The 21,664-nt window shown below is 36.6% G+C and overlaps 1 protein-coding gene across 1 annotated transcript in view; it reads right to left on the bottom strand.

The window, feature by feature from the left end:
• Positions 1-1,252: 1,252 nt before the first annotated feature.
• YME1L1 (YME1 like 1 ATPase) overlaps positions 1,253-21,664 on the bottom strand; it is a 55,153-nt gene continuing 34,741 nt past the window's right edge. Inside the window, exons 9-19 of the mRNA XM_086714699.1 lie at positions 18,996-19,086; positions 15,622-15,774; positions 14,928-15,060; positions 14,125-14,187; positions 11,675-11,787; positions 10,632-10,787; positions 9,715-9,866; positions 9,009-9,135; positions 8,842-8,915; positions 7,644-7,730; positions 1,253-5,400 (exon numbers count right to left, since the gene is read on the bottom strand). Coding sequence (XP_086570825.1) covers positions 5,257-5,400; positions 7,644-7,730; positions 8,842-8,915; positions 9,009-9,135; positions 9,715-9,866; positions 10,632-10,787; positions 11,675-11,787; positions 14,125-14,187; positions 14,928-15,060; positions 15,622-15,774; positions 18,996-19,086 — 1,293 coding nt within the window. The 3' untranslated portion in view covers positions 1,253-5,256. The remainder of the gene's footprint in view (positions 5,401-7,643; positions 7,731-8,841; positions 8,916-9,008; positions 9,136-9,714; positions 9,867-10,631; positions 10,788-11,674; positions 11,788-14,124; positions 14,188-14,927; positions 15,061-15,621; positions 15,775-18,995; positions 19,087-21,664) is intronic.

The following is a 21,664-nucleotide window of genomic DNA, read 5'->3' on the forward strand; positions in this document are numbered from 1 at the left end:
CTGAGTTAATGCAATCCATTCTTGTGGGTTTTCTTTCTTCTTAGCTTTCAAGGAATCCAGAGATCCACTTTGGACTATCCTCTTCTGAGGCCTCTTTGTACCTCTAAGCAACCCTTTTGTATGGTAAATGGATCCCCCACAATGGTTCACTCTCCTTCATTCTTGACAAATATCTGGTCCTTCATAAGCACTCAAGCAGTTTTTGTCAAACCAAATGCTGAGAGTGCGGGATGGTCTCAACACATTAGGATTCTTCTCCCTTCATTAGGCAAAGCACCTTATCCACCCTCTCAGCTTTCCTGAGTATAAGTCAAAAACTTATATTTCCAGAACTGCAAGAGACTCACATCAAGCCCTTCAAATTAGTTTTTTTTTTTAATTTTTCAGTTTATTTACTTATTTTGAGAAAGAGAGTGAGAGCAAGCAAGAGAGGGACAGAGAAAGAGAGGGGGGGAGAGAGAGAGAGAGAGAGAAAGAGAGAGAGAGAATCCCAAGCGGGCTCTGCACTGCCAGAGTAGACCCCGATGTGGAGCTCGAACTCACGAACTGTGAGATTGAGATCATGACCTGAGTCAAAGTCAAGAGTCAGATGTTTAACCACCTGAGTCACCTAGGCGCCCCCCCCCCCCAATTAGGTTTTATATGAGAAATGAGTACCTTCTCACCCTTCTCCTTTGGCAGCTTTAAATTAGCTGTTTTCTTTCCTATTAAATGCATTCTCAAATTCAGAACAGATTACCTACTCATTGTATTACTGTATGATGCAACTGACAGCAACATAGCATTTATATAGAACTTTATAAAGGAAGTCTGTGGTCTAAGTGGGGTGGGGGATCCACATTCTTGCTTATAAGAACTGGGATTTACTAGGGGCGCCTGGGTGGCTCAGTTGGTTAAGTGTCCGACTTCGGCTCAGGTCACGATCTCACGGTCCATGAGTTCGAGCCCCGCGTCGGGCTCTGGGCTGATGATGGCCCAGAGCCTGGAGCCTGCTTCCGATTCTGTGTCTCCCTCTCTCTCTGACCCTCCCCCGTTCATGCTCTGTCTCTGTCTCAAAAATAAATAAACGTTAAAAAAAAAAAAAAAAAAAAAAAATTAAAAAAAAAAAAAAAAAAAAGAACTGGGATTTACTTGTGAAAAACTAGGGGCAGGAAAATTTGCATAGAAATAAAATCCTCAGTTCAAATGTATCAACTCTCCAAATTCTTATGACCACTACTAGGTGTTATTTTTTCAGTCCAAAGATCAAGTCTACATTCCACCAACATATTTTATTAAAATACTGCATACTTACAGTAAGAAATATAACCAGCTGGATTGAAGTAACTCAGTATTTACTTTAAAATGAATATACACAAATACAAATATCTAAAATAAAACATGTATCCATTACCAAAAGTACTCAACTTAATAGATAGAGGTTACATATCAAACGGTGGCATTCTGGTAGCTTTGAATGGATAGCTCTGCAAAGTTTACCAGTCCTCCCTAAGTCCATTCTTATTAAACAGCTTTGGTTGGAGTATGATTCAAAATAAGTGAGGGAGATTCAGTATGATGAGGTGAGGAGGTTGACAAATCATTCCCACTTAAAAAAAAAAACAAAACAAACTATGAAGTGGAATAAAAACCATTACAGCACTCTGGAACTAACTAAAGACCTGTAATAAACTAAGAAGTGTTTATTCATGAAAATCACTGAAATTTGGTAAGAGCTGTGTGAGTCTGTGGTGCTGTGCTCTCACTTCCCATGTCAGAACTTGCTGCCACTGTCAGAAGGGACTTGCTTGACCTCATGCAGAGTGAGTCAAAGTGGTGATCTCCATGCTAAGCACACAGAGTTATCTAGACTGGGGGTGCAGTCCTGTCTGGGGCAAACAAGGTAAGAGTAGCAAGGTATTTCACTGGAAGTTATGGGAGGTAAGACAGCCATCTGGAGTTGATAAGCACTCCATATACTCCAGATTTACCAGAGGCATGCAGAGTAGAAACTGAAGCTGGTTCAAACCACCCACGTATCCATGGTTGCCAAGGCGTGCACATACACAAAAAAGGAGAAGCAAAAAGCCTGCTAGAAAGCAAAAATCAGAGCAGTCTTGAAAATGACCCAAATGTTGAATGGACTTGCAAGCCCACACAGATCCATCAGCAGAGTGGAAAGCCTGAATGATGCGGTTTGAACACAACTTCTGTCCAATCTTTGCCTAAATGCTAAGCTAGGCAGGCACAGCAGCAACCCTCAGGAAGCAAGATTTTAAAAATTTTAAAAATGAACAAGAGACATCAATGGCTGCACACTGTAGTAGAGAGGGACTTCATAAATTAACTGGAGGCAAGTTACTGTTACTAAATCAGAATCCATAATTGCTACATTATCTGTAATTCAACAAGATTACAAAGCAAAGAAACAAGAAAGTATGACCCTCACTAAGGAAGAAAAGCATTACATAAAACTGCCTGAGTATTTCCAGATGGTAGATTTAGCAAAGATTTAAAAGCAGCTCTATGAACATGTTCAAAGAACTAACGGAAGCCATGTTTAAAGAATTAATGAAAACCATGATGAAAATGATGCAATGCAAGAAGAATCTCAATAAAAAGATACAAAGTAAATGAACGAATTGAATGGAAACTTAGAGCAGAAAAATATAGTACCTGAAATGGAAAGTTCAATTAATTTGAGATGGCAGAAGAATGAGTGAATTTAAGAATCAACAGAAATCATTCAATCTCAAAAGGACAGGGAGAAAAAACAATGAAGAAAACAAAGCCTCAGAGACCAGATTAACATTAAATGTACCAACAACACATGTAAGGAGAATCCCAGAAGGAATAGATAGAAAAGGACAAATACATGTATTTGAAGAAATAATTGCCAAAAATTGCTTAAATTTGATGAAAAATATTAATCTACACGTGAAGCTCAATAAATCCCAACTAGGAAAAACATGAGATCCATACCTAAACACATCATCATAGTCAAACTGGTAAAAGACAAAGAGAAAACAAAACAAAACAAAACCTTGAGATCAGCAAGAGAAAAAAACCTATCACAAAAGGAGACCAGAATTACAATTAACATATGACTTCTTAACAAAAAATAATAGAGGCCAGCAGTCTGTGGGATAACATATTCAAAACGAGTGAATAAAAAAAAATGTCAACCACGTATTCTATAGCCAGCAAAACTATCCCCCCTCAAAAAACAAAGGCAAAATAAAAAACATTCTCAGCAAAGACTGAAGGAATAAAATTATATAAAGCACTAGTTACATCACTGTATTGTTGAGTTGCTGTAACATGCACAGATATAACATATGAAAATAAGGGCACAGAGAAGAAAATGAGATCTACTGAAATAAAGTTCCTCCATTTTACCAGAATTAATGCAGACTGATAAGATGCACACAGTCATCCCTAGGTCAACCACTGACATGTAACTCAAAAAAGGAAGAACACAAGGATCTCTTCAGATATGAGAAACAGGAAACAAAAAGCACAATGGGAGATGTAAAGACAATTTATATCAATACTAAATTTGAATGAACTAAACACTCCATTCAAATAACAGAGATTGTCAGACTGGATCAAGAAAGCAAGATAAGGGAACTGTATTTAGAATATGTATCTCTTACAACATGTAATAAGACAAACAACCCAAAATTAATGGGGTGGTCTGAACGGACATTTCTCCAAAGAAAATATACAAATGGCCAATAAAAAAGGAGAGGATGCTCAATATCACTAGTGTAGATAAATGTAAATTAGATCCATGAGCTAATATTTCATTCACACTAGAATGGCTTTATCAAAAAGAGAGACTATAAGTACTGTAGAAGATGTACAGAATGATGTAGATGCAGTTCATCAGGTTCTCAAAAAGGTAAACAGAAATTTACTACATGACCTAGCAATTTCAATATTAGAAGTCTATCCAAGAAAAATAAAAACATGCATCCACACAAAGACACATGTACATACATACATATATACCAGAGAGGGGGAGAAGGAAGAAGAAAGGAGAAAAGAAAGGGAGAAAGGGAGGTGGGCAATTAACAAATGGGATGGTGTATCTGGACCAAGGGTATATAGGAGTTCCTTTTATTATTTTGGTAACATTTCTATAAGTTTGAAATTAGATCAAAATTTAAAATTACATTAAAAAAAAGAGAAAAGGATATTGTATAGCAAACTCCCTCTATCAACTTCTTCAATGAAGACCATATACAGCTTAAAAGTTATTAGAAAACTGTAGATAATTTTAATAAAATCACTTCAAGAATATAATTTGGTTGTAAAACCAATACAATGAGCTCTAAAATAATTTTTCTATTGAGTTAAATAAAGTCATCTGTAAATCCTGTAACAACATGTTCATATTCACAAAATCTGAATGAAAAGCAAACACAACTTTCCATTTCTAACACAGGGTAATCCAAAGTTCACTTAGAAGGTACTGAGATTTGGGGTTAATTTTTCTTTCAATACCAAGCACAATTATGTAGTTATTCAGAATTTGAAGTGAGTTACTTTTTATTTAACAAGATACTTGCTGCTTTGAAATAAATTTAATTAGTAAGAGTGATAATGATGTTAAAAAAAAAAAAAGACAATGAAAATGCAAGCTGCATTTCTAAAAGATTATAATCATTTAAATTCTGATGATAGCTATATGTTTACAATTCTCTACTCTTTGACAGACAAAAACAAAAACAGAACTATTTTCTATATGGACAATCTGGAGCATAATTAAGTGCTTCCTAATGAAGTTTCCACTGACCTATATAGAAATATGGTTCACCAACAGCCAAATGGTATCATTTCTTTATCAAAGGTAAGTGGAACCAGCTAAACACAAAGACAATCCTTCTACAATTTTACTCTGCCAAGTACAAAATACTTCCCAAGAGCCCAAGGCACAATTTTAATTCACATCTGGTAAAGGAACCACCCATAAAATCATTACTTATTTTCAACTTAATAACTGATTGACATTGCTCAAACCAGCTGTTTTCAATCCTAATAGTTCTTTATTTTCTTTAACATATTTGCTATGGGCTGATAATCTGCAATAGGTGTCATCATGAGAATAACCAAAATTAGATTAAATGTGACAAAAGATTAACATAGAGTTTCAGACCCTTAAGTGATGATACTAAGTCAAGAATGGGAGAAAAGCATTGCAAAAGGAGACTACTGAAATGCTACTTATATATTCTTGCAGTAAAACCAGCAATGCATCCATTTTAAGAGTTATCATCTCACTTCCAATTTCTTTCCCTCAAGAACAATTTGAATTTCTTTGGCATCCAGGGTCTCATAGGTTAGTAAAGCTTCTGCTAGATTCTTATGCTCTTTTGCATGAGTCTTCAAGATGTGTTTTGCTCGTTCGTATGAGTCCTGAAATGGAAAAAGCAGGTATCTAAGAGGCAGAAAGGATAAGCAAAAACCATAAATAAGAAACAAACATTCTATTCTTAACCTGAAAATCTATCACATGGATAACTGAGGACTACTTAGACAAGGAGCTACTTAAAGATATAAAAGTACACATTGTACTTACTTTTAAAATAAGGTCTGTGAACAAAGAAATCTACTTCTCTATTCAATATACATGTGTAAAAAGGAAAGGGAGGTTTTGTGCCTTTTACCTTGTGAGATTTCACCCATTTATACAATTGAAATGGCCAGAAAAGATCTACTTTTCTGTTCTTTTCCTTGGTAACAACTCACTGTCAGTCTGTGACAACATCAATTGACCAACACCAAAAAGCATAGGTAGGTCAAAAAAAATAACACAATTATTACAAATAGACATCATCAGACATTCTGAATAAAACTTTTATGTTCAAGTGAAATAATCAAAATCAAGGAAAGTATAAAGTAGTACAAATTATCATGGAATATTATAACTAATAATCAGGGATGAATTAGTAGTAACTTTAAAAATTCTGCTGGAATGAAACTCTTACATGGTACCATGTAAGACAACTATTAGGTTTTTATACTTTTAAGTTTCATATTATTTGAACCTAAAATGTTACAAACTAGTAATCACTTCCATTAATAACGACAAAAGTGTGCCATTTAGTGGAAAGAGTACCTTCTTGCCTTCCTAATCTTACCATTTCAGAAAAAGAATCCAACTTTTATTATGGTTTTTAAGTTTTCACAAATGTATTAGAGCAAAAAAGGAGTATTTCCAATGCTCTAGGAATACTAGAGTATAATTTACTCAAAATAACGTAAATAATAAAAGAAGGAGAATGAAGTTTCTGCGAAGGCAGAGGAACTTCCTGTTCTGAAACACCTTCTAAACTTTTCCATTATATAAACTTTTCGTATACTAAACTTCCTTAAAGCATTTCTTCTACCTTCTTGAGTTAATCAAAACCCGGTCATCCTAGAAGTGCCTGGGTGGCTCAGTTGGTTAAGCGCCTGACTTTGGCTCAGGTCATAATCTTGCAGTTTGTGAGCCTGAGCCCCACATCAGGCTCTGTGCTGATAGCTCAGAGCCTGGATCCTCCTTCAGATTCTGTGTCTCCGTCTCCTTCTGCACCTCCCCTGCTCATGCTCTGTCTCTCTCTGTCTCAAAAATAAATATTAAAAAAAAATTGTTTTTAAATAAATGCTGGCCCTCCTGGGGAGACTTCTAAGCCCTCAAGTGACAGTTATTAGTTCACTCTTATCCCAGACATTTCAGGGTAAAGAGCTGAGTTCTTTGTTCCCCTCACCATTGCCAGACCATTACATAAAGCAAGATTCCTTTGAAGTTTACACCATCTGACTATATAGCCCTATCCAATATCCTTCGTTTTGCTATCTCCTACCCTAATTATAGTTCTCATTCACTAGACACCTGGCATTAACTCAGTCTTGTCCATTCCAAAACGTGCCATCATGCATATCCAAATGGCATGCACATATCCAACCTCTACACTAAGCACCAGACCCATGTATCCTGCCCAACTTGAAATCTTCACATGAACAATGAAATGACATTGAATGTGAAAAGACATTTCACGTTCAACATGTATGAAACTGAGCTTGTGATCTACAAACTTCCCCCACCTGAGGCCATCATCTGCGTTTTCTCAGTAAACAGCACATACAACTATACAGCTACTGGGCATTTAAATAAAAAAGACTTCTGTTTTCAAAGACCTTTGTTCTTCATTCTCAGCACAGGCACACAGCTAACACAAAACAAATGATATTTGTTGAATAAAATATACATCAGAATGATACACCAATAAAGACTCAAATAACATCCCCCATTCTCACAGCACTATGGTTTCACAGCTAATGTAGAATATTTATAATTATTGATATAAACCATTCTTGGCCTATGGCCAGAATAAAACAAAGTTCCACTGTATGACCAGAGGATCCCAAATGACATATTAAAATCATAGTTGCAATGGTGCACTTATCTTTATTTTATATATATATACACGTACATATATATATATACACACACACACACACACACACACGTGTGTGTGTGTGTGTGTGTGTGTGTGTGTGTATATATATATATATAGTGACATTTCTAAACAATAGAGGACAACCAATATCCCTTGGAAGTATCTTACTATTTATGACTAGATAGATACATAAGCATAGAAAAATATGACTATTACCCTTAGAAGGATTCTAATTTCTTGTTCAATAGCAGATTGAGTTTCTGGACTCAGTTTCCCTGTATCACTGTAGGTCATAACTCCAAGCTAAAACAAATAAGAAGAAAGAAATTGAACAGAAAAACCCTAAACCACTAATAAATGTAACAGAGGAAGTATTATCCTATACTTAAGGAAACATTATAGGGAAAAGGAAGAAATTCAATATAAACACACCTTGAAGGCAAAGAAATTTCTTTATTCTTCTGAAAGTTTAAGACTAAATTAAAAGTATGAGCAAGAGAAAAAAATTAAAATTATACATGATTCTGAGTACCCTGTTAGAAAACCTTCACAGCTATTCCTAATCTAGAAATCCACAATGCAGTGTATTAGCAGCGCTTCATGAAGCCACAGTGATAATGTAGTAAAGTGAAATATGTGAAAACGGTAAAGTAAGAAAGCTGAGCAAGTAGGTGTTTTATGTCATACGAAGAGAAATAGAAGATCTCAACATCTGCTTAGCTCATGAAATACCACCTACTACTATCCAGGTAGCTAGAATGGAAGGAGAATACTAAACTTTATCACTCAGACAACGACATTCAGTTTAGAATAAGCTGAGATGGGAAAAGTATCAATTTATAATGAGAACCCTCTCTCACAAAGAGGCACTTGGCAAATTATCATTTGATCCATGAGGAAGGAAGAAAATGAAGTATTATAGGGGTGCCTGGGTGACTCAGTCGGTTAAGCATCAGACTTCGGCTCAGGTCATGATCTCACAGTACATGAGTTCAAGCCCTGTGTCAGGATCTGTGCTGACAGCTTAGACCCTAGAGGCTGCTTCAGATTCTGTGTCTACCCTCTCTCTCTCTGCCCCTCCCCCGCTCACACTCTGTCTCTCTCTCAAAAATAAATAAACATTAAAAAAAAAATTTAGGGGCGCCTGGGTGGCTCGGTCGGTTAAGCGTCCGACTTCGGCTCAGGTCATGATCTCGCGGTCCGTGAGTTCGAGCCCCGCGTCGGGCTCTGGGCTGATGGCTCAGAGCCTGGAGCCTGTTTCAGCTTCTGTGTCTCCCTCTCTCTCTGCCCCTCCCCTGTTCATGCTCTGTCTCTCTCTGTCTCAAAAATAAATAAACGTTAAAAAAAAAAAAATTTAAAAAAAAAAAAAAAAAAAAAAAAAAAAAAAAAAAAAAAAATTTAAAGTGGCTATTACCTTTTCACTCATTCCAAATTTGGTAACCATCCGCTTTGCTATTTTAGTTGCATTGTCAAAATCACTGGAAGCACCTAAATTTAAAAATATACAAAGAACTCAATTTTTTAAAAAAATCTTTAAATCAGCAAGCACAATTTGAACTAAAGCCATTTGTTACAGCCAACCTGTTGTAATATGGTCAGTTCCAAATATCAGCTCCTCAGCCACTCTTCCACCCATACTAACATCCATCTGTGCAAGCAGCTGGGCTCTAGTTTCATTCCATCTGTCATTCTCAGGCAACAGGGACACCTAGACAATCGGAAACAAAGAAAAACTTTAGATACCGCTTGAAATATTTATATTAATAATCAGAATTACCATTTGGCTCTCACTATTGTACTTAAAATCATGATGCTGACAGCTCTGAGACAATCAGTAGAGACGATCATTGGGTGACTGATGACAAAACTGGCAGTACAAAAAATCAGAAAAATTATTAGACAGCAAAAATTCATTTTATATATGTAATAGATACATAACGCTGCAATAGGACAAACTTATCCCCGGGTACACATAAGTGCTTAAAATGTCTATCATTAGAAAGAGATGAGAATGAAACGTGTACTCAATGAGAAAAACCTTAGAAAAACTCTTGAACCACCAACACAGTTTCTCTGTGGAGGGAAGAGCACAAAGACATATTTAAGAATGATCCTTTGCTGTCACTCCTTTGTTGTCAGAATGTTTCAGAAGAAAGTGATCCACAAACTTGGGAATTAGTTGAATTTTCTTTTAAATTATTTTCATCAACAATTCCCTTCATCAGCTTTTGGAGAGTGCTATGTGAAAGGAAAACAAACAAATAAACAAACGCCACAAGATACTTACGTGTCCAAGCGTTGGGCCTCGTGGCATGATTGTAGCTTTGTTTATTGGCATTGCATCTTTAGTGTAATATGCAATAATAGCATGACCAGATTCATGATATGCTGTGATGGTTTTGTTTTTGTTATCAATTTCCACGCTCCTACGTTCAGGCCCTAAGGATAAAATTTTAATTAATTCACTCCATTAGGAAGGTATAATTAGACAACTAAAACCCATTTGCCTTTAAGTAATTCTTAGTGTAACATGACTTAATATAATTAATGAATATTTTAAACAACTTTCCAAGTGACAAACAAAATTGTAAGAGCTATCATCTTAATCCTTACTATCAACAAGGGAAGTTTAATTCTAGAAAATAAATGTAAATTTTAACAGGAATGTCCTAACTAACCTGTTTTGAACTCAATCAAGATTTAAAATCAAATACTGAAAATTAGTAAAATTAGTATTTATTTAAAGGTTATTTACTTTGAGAGAGAGAAAGATCAGGTCTGTGTGAGCAGGGTAGGGGCAGAGAGGGAGAGAGAGAATCCCAAGCAGGCTCTGTGCTCTCAGGGCAGAGCCCAACGCGGGGTTTCATTTCACAAACCGTGAGATCATGACCGGAGCCAAAATCAGGAGTTAGACACCTGACTGAGCCAGGAAGGCGCCCCAGTTAAGTTAATCTTTTAGCAGCACTATCAGATAAGAGAAAACACATGACACCCATGCCCCCAAACAGTATAATCATATAAACTGTATTTGTTCTTAAGAGGCCCAATTGTATGGCTATTTTTGAGTATATATTTTCTTGTTCCTGTACCTTTCTTTTTTATAACCTTTTTCTCAAAAAGAAGAATTTATTCTCTAACATAATGAACAGGGTGAGACAGGAAAAGAAAAAGAGAGAGGGAGAGAGAGAGACAGAGAAAACCTACCCATTAGAATTTTATCTTTGGAAAACTCTAGCTCCTTCATGGTAACCATTTCTTTTCCATCAACAGCTGCCTTTAATGCAGCCTGGTTCACAAGATTCTCCAACTCTGCTCCAGAAAAGCCAACAGTACCTCGAGCTATGATTTCTGGATCAACAGCTATGAAAATAGAAGACAACATTGAAATTCCAAAAGAGCTCTTCACAAATAACTCATATTCCAAAAGAAAAAAGCTATCCTCAACTAGAACTTAAAATATTTATCTCACTGCAACTACCAAATAAGTTCACTTTATTAAATTCTAGAGGAAAAAATCCCAAACTGCCACCAAATATACTATTAATATTGCCAACGGGACAAATCACAAAAGTTCTTAAATTTAAATAACTTTGTGAAAAACAAAGAAATGCAGAGTTGCCAGACATGATTTATAAGCCTTCAAATTATGACCTAAATTGTTACTAGCCTAACCACAAACTGATAAAGTATACTCAAAGATAAAATATTGTTTTTATTTTCTGAATTTCATCTTTAAATACTTTATACGTACATAGTATTATATGTACATTTATAAAAGCTCTCCTTATTATAGGAAACATATTTGGTTTAACAAATTTATTCACCTATGTTTGAAAATAGTACAGCGTGACAGCTGTGTTTATTATTTGAGTCCATAATATTTTCATGTGTTTTGTTTTACAGTTTGCCTCTTTTAGCCCCAAAGTGATTATATATGCTTCCTAGTATTTCATATTTTACATCATCCCCAAAGCATTTATACATACATTTATCTTCAAGTATTACGTATCTGAACACTTGGAAGAAAACTCCCTTTAGAATCAGGATTCAAATGATAGAATCTCTTGTATATACAATTAATAAATAAACTTTAAAAAGGACATATAAATGGAGAGGAAAAAGGACATGTAAAACAAACTGGTCTTTGGAGAGATCTATCAAGTAAGGACCACAAACAGGGTGGAATGAAATATTACCATTTTTTATAGAGATAATAATAAAGTTGGTGTTAATGGAATTAGACTTACACTGATCAAACTTTATTTTATTGAGATACCATTTCAAAATTTCTGTTCGACCTTTTACATCTGGTCTTGGAACTGTAACTTGCATGTCAAAACGACCAGGACGTATTAAGGCACTAAAAGGAGAATATAAAAAGAAAATATAAATTAATAATCTGACTATGATGAAGGTCCAATTAAATATGACTGACACTCTAAAGACAAGATGGAAAGATAATGGCAATTGAAGTTAGACTGGAGATTTGAGGTTTTTCATTTTAATTCCACCATACTTAATATGCAGTGTTATATTAGTTTCAGGTGTACAGTATAGTGATTGGACAATTCCATATTACCCAGTGTTCATCACGACAAATGTACTCCTTAATCCCCATCACCTATTTCACCTTAGATTGGCGTTTTGAGCATAAATATGCATACAACTCCTTTTAAAACACGGATCAAGGGGGGCGCCTGGGTGGCGCAGTCGGTTAAGCGTCCGACTTCAGCCAGGTCACGATCTCGCGGTCCGGGAGTTCGAGCCCCGCGTCAGGCTCTGGGCTGATGGCTCAGAGCCTGGAGCCTGTTTCCGATTCTGTGTCTCCCTCTCTCTCTGCCCCTCCCCCGTTCATGCTCTGTCTCTCTCTGTCCCAAAAATAAATAAACGTTGAAAAAAAAAATTAAAAAAAAAATAAATAAATAAAAAATAAAACACGGATCAAGGGACACTCGGGTGGCTCAGTCGGTTAAGCGTCTGACTTTGGCTCAGGTCATGATCTTGCAGTTCACGAGTCTGAGCACTCTGTTGGGAGCTATGCTGACAGCTTAGAACCTGGAGCCTGCTTCAGATTCTGTGTCTCCCTCTCTCTCTGCCCCTCCTCCACTCACACTCTGTGTATCTCTCTCCCTCTCTCTCTCACTAAAATAAACATTAAAAAAAATTTTAATAAATAAATAAAATTATAGGGGTGCTTGTGCAGCTCAGTCAGTTGAGTGTTCAACTTTGGTTCAAGTCATGATCTCCCAGTTTGTGGGTTCGGGTCCCACGTCAGGCTCCATGCTGACAGCTCAGAGCCTGGAGCCTGCTTCAGATTCTGTGTCTCCCTCTCTCTCTGCCCCTCCCCCACTCTCTCACTCTCTCTCTCTCTCTCCCCTTCTCTCTCTCAAATAAACATTAAAATTTTTTTAACTAAATAAACAAATAAGTAAGTAAGTAAATAAATAAATAAATAAATAAAACAAACATTAGGGGTGCCTGGGCGGCTCAGTCAATTGAGCATCCAACTTCAGCTCAAGTTGTGATCTCCCAGTTCTCAGGTTCAGGCCCCAGGTCAGGCTCTGTGCCGACAGCTGAGAGCCTGGAGCCTGCTTCAGATTCCGTGTGTGTGTGTATCTCTCTGTCCTTTCCCCACTTGTACTCTATCTCTCTCTCTCTCAAAACTAAATAAACAAAAAAAATTTAAAAATAAATAAAACATAAAAAATTTTTAAAACATGCCTCCCAAACAGTTTCAATAACCAGAAGGCAGAACAAAGTTTGATACAGATAGATAGCACACAACCCTCAAACAAAAACATGCAAGTCCGTCAACCAAGGAATCAGGTCATGATCTCCTGGTTTATGGGTTTGAGGCCCATGTTGGGCTCTGCACTGACAGTTTTGAGCCTGGAGCCTGCTTTAGATTGTGTGTCTCCCTTTCTCTCTCTGCCCCTCTGCCAATTCTCCCCCCACCTCTGCTTCTCAAAAATCAGTAAACTTAAGAAAAATATGAGTAACTCAGGGGCACCTGGGTGTCTCAGTCCACTGAGCGTCCTACTATTGATTTCAGCTCAAGTAATGACCTCACTGTTCTTGAGTTCAAGCCCCACGTTGGGCTCTGAGCTGACAGTGCTGAGCCTGCTTGGAATTCTCTCTCTCCCTCTCTCTCTCTGCCCCTCCCCTGCACTCACTCGCTCTCTCTCTCAAAAACCAACATATTAAGAAAGAAAACAGGAGTAACTTCTATGATAAGTACAACAAAAATTTAAAACTATAAGTTTCATTTTACAATTTTCTGTACCAGCCTAAAATTTTGTGATACAAAGTCTGTCAAAAGATTCTTTAAACAGTTCTACTGAGATATAATTAGCATATCACAGAATTTAAAGTAGATAATCCCATGGTTTTTCATATATTCAGAGTTGTGCAGCTATCAACACTCTCATTTGAGTTATTAAATAATAAATTAGTAAATAATAAATATTTTTATTCCCCTACCCCAAAAGAAACCCCACAGTCACCAACAGTCACTCCCCATTCTTCCCACACTCTGGCAACCACTAATTTCCTTTCTGTTGCTATGGATTTGTCTATTTGAGACATTTCATACAAATGAAACCATATGTGATGTTTTGTGATGGGCTTCCCTCTCTTTTAAAGTTCATCCATGTTCTAGTATGATCATTAGTTACCAAAGAAGTCTTTTCACACTTACTTATCTAATGCCTCTGGGAAATTTGTGGCTCCTATGATGATAACTCCTTCATTGGGCTTAAAACTATCAAAAAAGAAACAAAAGTACCTTTTCACTGAAAATTAAAAGAGTACACATATAGAAATGCTCTACACAAAACTGTTTATCATTAATTTTAGTAACAGCAAAGAAAAGGGAGTGATCTTGTTTATACCCAGGTGATAAGACATCTCTATTAAATAATTTTTGAAAAAAACAAATGTTATTGGGCCAGAATACTTCAATAAAACTGCTAGCAATATCACAAAGTCACCTACAATTACAGATCTTCACAAAGGCTTATTTGTGTACCTGACTTATTTGTGAAAAATTATTCTCAAGTTTACCAATTCAAATGATTTGCTCCTAGACTTCCTATTGGGTTCCAAACTGCCTTATATGGTTTTAAGACATTTTTACTTCTTTCAAAGCAACCCCACCTCTTGCTTTTTAGATTATAAAAATTGATACAAACTTATAATCTGCAACAACATTAGAAGCTAGTCACAAATTGTGTAGAAACCAGTCTACAATCCCTTTACATCTCCAAGAGACTACTATTGTTAGTACTTTCCTGTCACACTACAATTAATGAAAAAGGTGTAGAGGTCATCAATTAAGAACAGTTGATACATCAATTAGTTATGGACACAACACAATACAGAGAATGAAGCTTGTCTGGCCTTCTTGCACTAGGGACTACTGTGTTGTCTATATTTTTTCCAATTTCTTGAATGTTATCAAATATATCACCATATTCCAAAGACAGAGGAAGATTCAATTACCCATCCATTTCAGCAAGAAGTTGATTTATAGTCTGCCTTGAATATGGATGCATTGGCGACTCGATTCGCTTCCCACCAACAGAATCTAATTCATCAATAAATATAACACAGGGAGCATTTGCTTTTGCTTCCCCTAGGAAAACAAAAGAGATTCCAATAAGTTTAATGAAATCAATACTTTTTGAATAAAGTCATATAAATATGAAAAACCTGTAAGGTTGTCAAAAGCCAACGAAAGACATTCATTTGGGAGACACAACACAAAAGGAGGTCTCTTTCTTTCAAAACTGATTTAAGAACAGTAGCCTCAAAAAAACTGTATCATATACAATAATATACAACACAAACAACTGAGTATTCACTCTTCCAACTGCACAAACCATATACAATCAGATTTGAGGCTAATTATTCTTTAATTACATACTATCAGATTAACAAATAAAATGAATAGGACAACAACAAAAAACCCAGCTTTACAACAGCCCCCAACCTCGTCAAACACCTCTCCTGGCTCTTCTCTTTGGAGGAAAAGTACAGTTCTGTTTTAGCTCACATTAAAGTACCTAAAACCTGACCCCCACAATGGCTAGGTCAGCTATCAATCATAATCACACAGCCAAGAAAGGGTTAAGAAGCCCTCTTCCCCCAAAAGTAAGAAGATTTGGTATTGTATGAAAGATACGTTAAAACGTACTAAATAGATTTCTTATACGGCTGGCTCCCACACCCACAAACATCTCATCAAATTCTGATCCAGAAGCATAATAAAAAGGAACATCAGCTTCTCCAGCCACAGCTCGAGCAAGAAGTGTCTTTCCTGTCCCTGGGGGTCCAACTAAAAGAATTCCTAAAAGAAAAAATAAGTGAGAATGATTCAAATTAAAAAAAAACAAAACCAAAAACAAAACCCTGATGTGAACCTATAAAACAAATAGTTAATAATTAATGTATATAGTTTGGAGGTTGAAGACACATGACCAGTATTTTGAAACAAAGCAAAACATGTCTTTAAATAATGATTCAACTTCAGGATCTTCTCCAAAACTAATTTCCTTCTATCATTTAAATACTGCTTATCTATCGGTCCTCAACAAGTCAGAATCTTGAGAGAAAGGAATATAAACTTATTTATCACTAAACAAAAGTCAAAACAGATTAAGAGATTAAAACAACGAAACGTACTACATGAACCCTTGACTTGATGATCTTCCGTAAAAAACATACTTAAGAAATTCTAGAGACATTTGAGGAAAATTTCAAAAAAACCTGGAGTACCAGATATCAAGGAAATAGTATTTAGTTTTCTTTGGTAGGATAAATTACTCTCTTTATTTAGGATAATGTGCTTGGTCTTAAGTGATGCATACCAAAGGCTTTAGATGTAAAGTAGTTAATCTCTATAGCTTTGTAACTTTTTCATATGTTTGAAAATTTTCATAACAGCAGTAAGTTCTTCTAAGTTGAAATAACAGAATTCTTTAGGTTCCACAACTTTTCACTTTTCAGAATATATTTAAACAGGCAACAAAATTATATTATATTAATGCTATATTTTAACATAAAACACTCTTTAAAAAAATTTTTTTTAATATTTATTTTTGACAGAGAGAGAGAGACAGAAATGAGCAGGGGAGGGGCAGAGAAAGAGGGAGACACAGAATCCAAAGTAGGCTCCAGGCTCTGGGCTGTCAGCTCAGAGCCCGCCGCGGGGCTCGAACCCATAGACTGCGATATCATGACCTGAGCTGAAGTCGGACGCTCAACCGACTGAGCCACCCAGGCATCCCATAAAACACCCTTTTAAAGGAAAGCTGAAAAATACCCTTCAGACTCTCCCCTTGTGTTGCCATGTTATTCCTAACTGGTTTAACTCCTCACTGTATCAATTTCTTATAGAATACATTTTGGTACCTGAGAATTTTCCCACAATTTTATACAATATCCTTTGATATTGTATAAGAAAAGTGTCACTATTTTATGGTTTTAAACATGCTCTTTATGATGTTATAATATTGACTTAATAAATGAATCCTAAATTAGCAGACTCATGGAAACAGTTTTAGATACTTCTGAACATTCTCAGTAGAGACAGTGTGTAGCACAAAACCAAATGTAAATAGCAGTGTCTCCTTTAATTCACCAATTCCATTTCGAGAATTGGAATCTAGCATAGTGAATAAATAACACATGAGTAAATCTCCAATGTATTCTAAGGAGTTAATTAAGCATGTGGGCAAAGCCTTCAGACCTTAAGATGATCACCACAGCACTGATTTTATTATCATAATTAAAAATTTTTATGTGAGTAGAGCTGACACACAGTTACATTCGTTTCAGGTATACAACATAGTGATTTGGTAAGTTTACACATTATGCTATGCTCAAGTATAGTTACCTTCTGTTGCCATGCAACACTATTATTACAGTATCACTTAGTATATTTCCTATGCTGGGCCTTTTATTCCTCTGACTTATTTATTCTACAACTGGAAGCTCTCTCCCTTCCCCTTCACTGACTTTGCCCAGCCCCCAATGTGCTCATTTTAACAGCAAAACACCAGAACCATTTAAAAGTTCAATATAAATGATTATAGTACAACTGTATAATATAAGGACACCATTAAGTCATTACAATTTTGTACCCAATTTTAGCCTACGGTTTTTCCCTCACACAAACAAGCAATTCTCCAACACCACCTGGGTGTCCTACAATTCAACTCTATTCTGACATGAACTACCTGGACATAGCATCAAATACTGCAAGTTAAGGCCTTGGTCCCAAAAGACTGCCTATATGAACTGCAAGACCAGGCTGTTACCTAGGCTTCTGACCAACAGGCTCTAGATAGGAGGTTCCAATGATCTCTTCCTTGGATTTGATTAATTTGCTAAGATGGCTCACAGAACTCAGAGAAACAACACTGTACTTACTAGATTACTGGTTTCTTATAAAAGGATACAACTCAGGAACAGTCAGATGGAAGAGATGCATAGGGCAAGGAAAAGGAAAGGGATTGTTGAGCTTCTGTGCCCTCTCTAGATATGCCACTCTTCCCACATCTCCACATTTACCAACCTGGAAGCTCTCTGAACCCTATCCTTTTGGGTTTTTATGGAGGACTCATTAGACATGCATGACTGATTCAACCTCCAGCCACTCTCCCCTCCCAAGCAGTTAGGAGGGTGAGAGTGAGGTTTCAGCTGTGTAATCACATGGTTGATTCTATTGGCAACCAGCTCCTAGCCTTAGGTGGGTTCTAAAAGTCACCTCACAGTGTTGCTCTCAACACTAGGAAATTGTAAGAAATGGGATTAAGACTAAATATGTATTTCTTATTAAAAATCACAACAGTCATTAAATCATATTAACTGTGGGAAAACATCAGAGAGGAACATTCTACAAAGTAGTGTGTACTATTTGTAAGGTCATAAAAGATCCATACCCACTCCTACAATAAAAGGCTGAAGAATTTTTTCAGATTAAAGAAAAATCTAAATGTTATGTGTAAACCTGGATCAGGTCCTAACTTGGGTCAGTGAGGGTGATGGGAGGACCTTACTACGAAGGATATTAGTAAGAGAAATGCTGAAATTTGAATATAACTGTGAATTTCATAATAGTTTTGGAACCAAGTTAAATTTCCTGATTTTAAGAACTATATTGGAGTTATATAATAGAATATCCTTATTTTAAAGAAATATGTAATAGGTATTTGGGGTTAAAGGAGCATGATATCTATAACTTACTCTCAAATAATTAAAAAAATACATTTATGTGAAGAAAGTGAATGAGCAAATGGGACAAAGTGCTAAAAAAACTGTTGAGTCTGGTTAAGAGTACAGGGAGTTCTCTGTACTGTTCTTACAACTTAAAGTTTGAAATTATAACAAAACTCAAAATCCCCTTCCTCCCAAAAAGGTTATACAATGTTAGGTTTAGAATGAAGACTTATTTCTAAAACAGCAATTAAGAATTAAACTTTAGGCATTTAAATCTGATAAAAATTAAATTAGCAATGGATGACAGTATTTTTGATGTCAAGTCATGGTAAAGGGAAGATATCTTACCTTTTGGAAGTTTACCTCCAAGCACAGTAAATTTTTGTGGATTTTTCAAGAATTCAACAACCTCTTGTAATTCTTGTTTAGCTTCTTCCACCTAAAGTGACACAATTTACCAAACAATTCTAAATAATGGATTATCAAGGCTGCCTCTTTGAAAGTTGTAAATGTAACTGGAAGTTAACTTGGCTTTCTCTTTGTTTCAGGGAAAGAAGCACACAAGAAGGCCCCTTATAAATGCAAACACAAAGGGGTTTTCACCTGACTCTTTTTGCCAATTATGCAGTCTCCTTTATAAGTTAGTATATCTGAGAGACAGCGTATGTGTGAACGGGGAAGGGCAGAGAGGAGAGAGAGAATCCCAAGCAGGCTCAGCACTGTTAGCACAGAGCCCAACGTAGGGCTCAATGCCAAGAACAGAGAGATCATGCCCTGACCCAAAGTCAAGAGTCAGATGCTTACCCAATGGAGACACCCAGGCACCCCCCATTATGCATTTCTTTACATATCCCAACAAAAGCATTCTCAACTTCCTACCTTTTCAAGAAATAGTGCTCCCTCCAGTTAACAAGCACTTATATTCAAAATTCCAGTTAAATGTGTCAGTGGCATTTGTTGTAAATAGAAAGGTTCCCCTAGCAAGTTTCAAATCCAGAACTTTGGAACTGATTACAAGCTTCCAGGGCAAACTATGTAACTTAATGTACATCAATGACAAGGAAGCCTGTGTTTAAATTATAACAATGATTTAGGATTCATTATGAGATTATTTTCATTATAAGGAGTTACTACTAGATTATAAATGATTTAGTTCCCAACAAATGCCAAAGGACAGTGACTAAAATTAAGCTATAGTATACGGATATTGTTTTGTAAATGGTTGTGGCCAAAAAAATTTAGAGTATTTCATCCTCAAAATATAAAAAATTATGTAAGAATTGAGATTCCTAGCAGGCGTAAAGCCCAATCTGGTCAACAAATACGTCAAGCAGAACATTAGCTCAACTTTAAAAAAACTGATATAAGGAAGCTGCCTATCAGAAATCAGGTAGCATACAACTATGAGTAACAAATGCAAATACCTAGGAGCCAGAATAATATTAAAGTTGAGCGCAGAAGACCAAATGAAAACAACAGTGGTGGCAATATACTGAAAAAGCAGTATACTGAAAAAGGGTCTGGAAAGCAACAGACCCTTACAGAGGGCAAATAATCACAACTTGGTTCTACAAAGGAGTACAGAACTCATGCTCCAGACTTTAATTTTTCAAGGAAAAATAAAAAAGACATCATTAAAGATATTAAATATCCATTTAAATGAAAAAAATGTATTTGTGGGGCACCAGGGTGGCTCAACCAGTTAAGCGTACAAGTCATTGATTTTGGCTCAGGTCAGGATCTCAGGGTTATGAAGTCGAGCCCCTATATCAGGGCTCCACCCGGAGCTTGGAGCCTGCTTGAGATTCTCTCTCTCCCTCTCCCCTGTACTCCACACCGCCTGTGCAACCTCTCTCTCTTAAAAAAACAAAAACAAACAAAAAAAAACCCACAAAAAACAATTTAAAAAAATGCAATTGTGTATGTACTCTTTTAGGTATTTTATTTTATTTTTTTAATTTTTATAAATTTTTTAATGTTTATTTATTTTGAGAAAGAAAGTGCAAGTGGGAGAAGGGCAGAGCAAGAGGGAGAGAGAGAATCCCAAGCAGACTCCACACTGTCAGCACAAGAACCCGGGGGAGGGCTCGATCTCACTAATTGTGAGGTCATGACCTGACCCAAAATCAAAAGTTGGATGCTTAACCAAATGAGCCACCCAGGCGCCCCTATATTTATTATATTTTATTTTATTTTTTAATGTTTGTTTATTTTTGAGAGAGACAGACACAGAGTGCAAGCAGGGGAAGGGCAGTGAGACAGGGAGACAGAATCTGAAGCAGGCTCCAGGCTCTGAGCCATGAGCACAGAGCTCAACACGGGGCCGGAACTCACGAATCATGAGATCATGATCTGAGCCAAAGTCAGACACTTAACTGACTGAGCCACCCAGGTGCCACCTCCCCATATTTATTTTAAATTACACTGTCCAGGGGCGCCTGGGTGGCGCAGTCGGTTAAGCGTCCGACTTCAGCCAGGTCACGATCTCACGGTCCGTGAGTTCGAGCCCCGCATCAGGCTCTGGGCTGATGGCTCAGAGCCTGGAGCCTGTTTCCGATTCTGTGTCTCCCTCTCTCTCTGCTCCTCCCCCGTTCATGCTCTGTCTCTCTCTGTCCCAAAAATAAATAAACGTTGAAAAAAAAAAAAAAAAAAGAAGTTACCTTTAAAAAAATAAATAAATAAATAAATTACACTGTCCAAATAATATATTCACAGCCAATTTGCAACCCTACGTTTAGACAACTTTAAATAATAGCTCTCAATGAGAAGAAAAAACTCAAGTACATTAGGGTTTAAAAGAAACTACCTGGCCAACAGACACATGAAAAGATGCTCAACATCGCTCCTCTTCAGGGAAATACAAATCAAAACCACACTCAGATATCACCTCATGCCAGTCAGAGTGGCCAAAATGAACAAATCAGGAGACTATAGATGCTGGAGAGGATGTGGAGAAACAAGAACCCTCTTGCACTGTTGGTGGGAATGCAAACTGGTGCAGCCACTCTGGAAAACAG

Source organism: Puma concolor, chromosome B4, assembly GCF_028749965.1.
Source record: "Puma concolor isolate L17-30 chromosome B4, mPumCon1.1.hap2, whole genome shotgun sequence".
In the NCBI taxonomy this organism is placed as follows: domain Eukaryota; kingdom Metazoa; phylum Chordata; class Mammalia; order Carnivora; family Felidae; genus Puma; species Puma concolor.